The sequence below is a fragment of the Cydia pomonella genome, unplaced genomic scaffold (genome assembly GCF_033807575.1).
Source record: "Cydia pomonella isolate Wapato2018A unplaced genomic scaffold, ilCydPomo1 PGA_scaffold_146, whole genome shotgun sequence".
Classification (NCBI taxonomy): domain Eukaryota; kingdom Metazoa; phylum Arthropoda; class Insecta; order Lepidoptera; family Tortricidae; genus Cydia; species Cydia pomonella.
The window spans coordinates 559,376-560,998 of NW_026907789.1; the positions used below are offsets into that span (position 1 = coordinate 559,376).

Here is a 1,623-nt window from a genome sequence, read left to right on the forward strand (position 1 = left end):
TATCTGTATGCCTTTCACATTTGAAGAGTTCCCTCGATTCCTCATAGATTCTACCATCAGATCTCGCGCTTGACAAAAATTTGTCTCGAAAACCTAATTTGCCTACATAAGCCTTGCAAACATAAGGAAGACGACAAATCGCCAAGCGGGAACTATGCGTCGTTGAAGAGTTCCATTCTGATCAGCATCAGCAGTTCCACTTCACCAAATGTCACTTTTTAAATGTATTGGGTTGGTGCATAAGTTCTTGGACACTCAAACACATTTATTAAAAATATTTTTTATTAATCCACAATATAATGACCGTCATGTTCAACAACATGTAACCATCTCTCTGGCAGACATTATGCCGTGTTCCAAAAAGCAGGAGGCTGGTGGTCAAAAAACTCGGCAATATCGTCTTGGAGTTGTTCATAGTTTTCAAACTTCTTCTTTCTTAGATGTAACTTTAGAGCCCGAAAGAGACAATAGTCCGACGGCGCAATATCAGGACTGTATGGTGGGTGAGGTACCACTGTCCAGTTTAGCTTTTCCAGAATGTGGCGGACAGACTTCGCAGTATGTGGTCGAGCGTTGTCCTGAAGAAGTGATACAGACAGCCTTTTTGGACGCTTAGTCGCTATTTCAGAGGCTAACTTTTCCAGTTGCTCTCCATAAATAGTAGCGTTAATAGTCTGCTTCTCGTCCAACAGTTCCCAATAGAGAATGCCCTGCCAGTCCCAGAAAACTGATAACATTATCTTTCGTCCATGACGATCTGGCTTTGGTTCCGTTGGCGCCCTTTCTCCGCGTAGAACCCAATAGGCCTGCCGCGTTTTGTTGTTGTCGACAGTGACAATGGACCTGAGAAAGTCTTGTCTGTGAGGTTGCAGGAGGAGACTTTCGCATAAGGTCACGCGTACTGCGCGCTCGCTGTCTGTCAAAGCGTGGGGTGTCCACCGACTCATTATTTTGTGGTAGCCCATTGCATGCAGGTGCCGAATTATGGTGGAATGGTCGTACCCAAGTTCCTTCTCCAAGTCCCTGGTAGTCGCATCCGGATTTCTTTCCAAATGTGAGCGTAGAAGGTCTTTGTCGAAGACAACTGGCCGACCGGAGTGAGGTTTGTCTTCACAACTCGTATCCCCCTTATCAAAAGACTTAAACCAATAACTCACTGTGGAATGAGCAATAGTGCCTTGTCCGAACGCAGTGTTAATTTTCTCGGCCGTTTGCCTTGCACTCGTTCCTAGATTATGCTCGTAAAGCATGATCGCTTGTATTTGACGCGGTTCCATTTTGAACTAAACTGAACAACTCGGAACGCGCGCGCCCTTTTATACCCCTTGGCGTAAAGCTCCTAGAACATTCTGTAGAATAATAGATTATTCTAGCGTGTAACCGAATAGAAACTTAGAAAAAAAATTATGAAATAAAAGTGTCCAAGGATTTATGCACCAACTCAATAAATGCTTGATTTGGTGATGAAAATATAAAAATCACTACATCTGACCTTCCAATCCAGAGGGTAAAACTAGGCCTTGTTGGGATTAGTCCGGTCATCCGGTGTCCTCAGTTTTCCTTCACCGAAAAATGACTGGTAAATATCAAATGATATTTCGTACATAATTTCCGATTAACTCA

The 1,623-nt window shown here is 43.5% G+C and overlaps 1 protein-coding gene across 1 annotated transcript; it reads right to left on the reverse strand.

The window, feature by feature from the left end:
• Window positions 1–344: 344 nt before the first annotated feature.
• LOC133533266 (histone-lysine N-methyltransferase SETMAR-like) lies at window positions 345–1,277 on the reverse strand. The gene has a single exon (XM_061872223.1). The coding sequence runs from the start codon at window positions 1,275–1,277 to the stop codon at window positions 345–347; it is 933 nt and encodes a 310-aa protein (XP_061728207.1).
• Window positions 1,278–1,623: the final 346 nt, after the last annotated feature.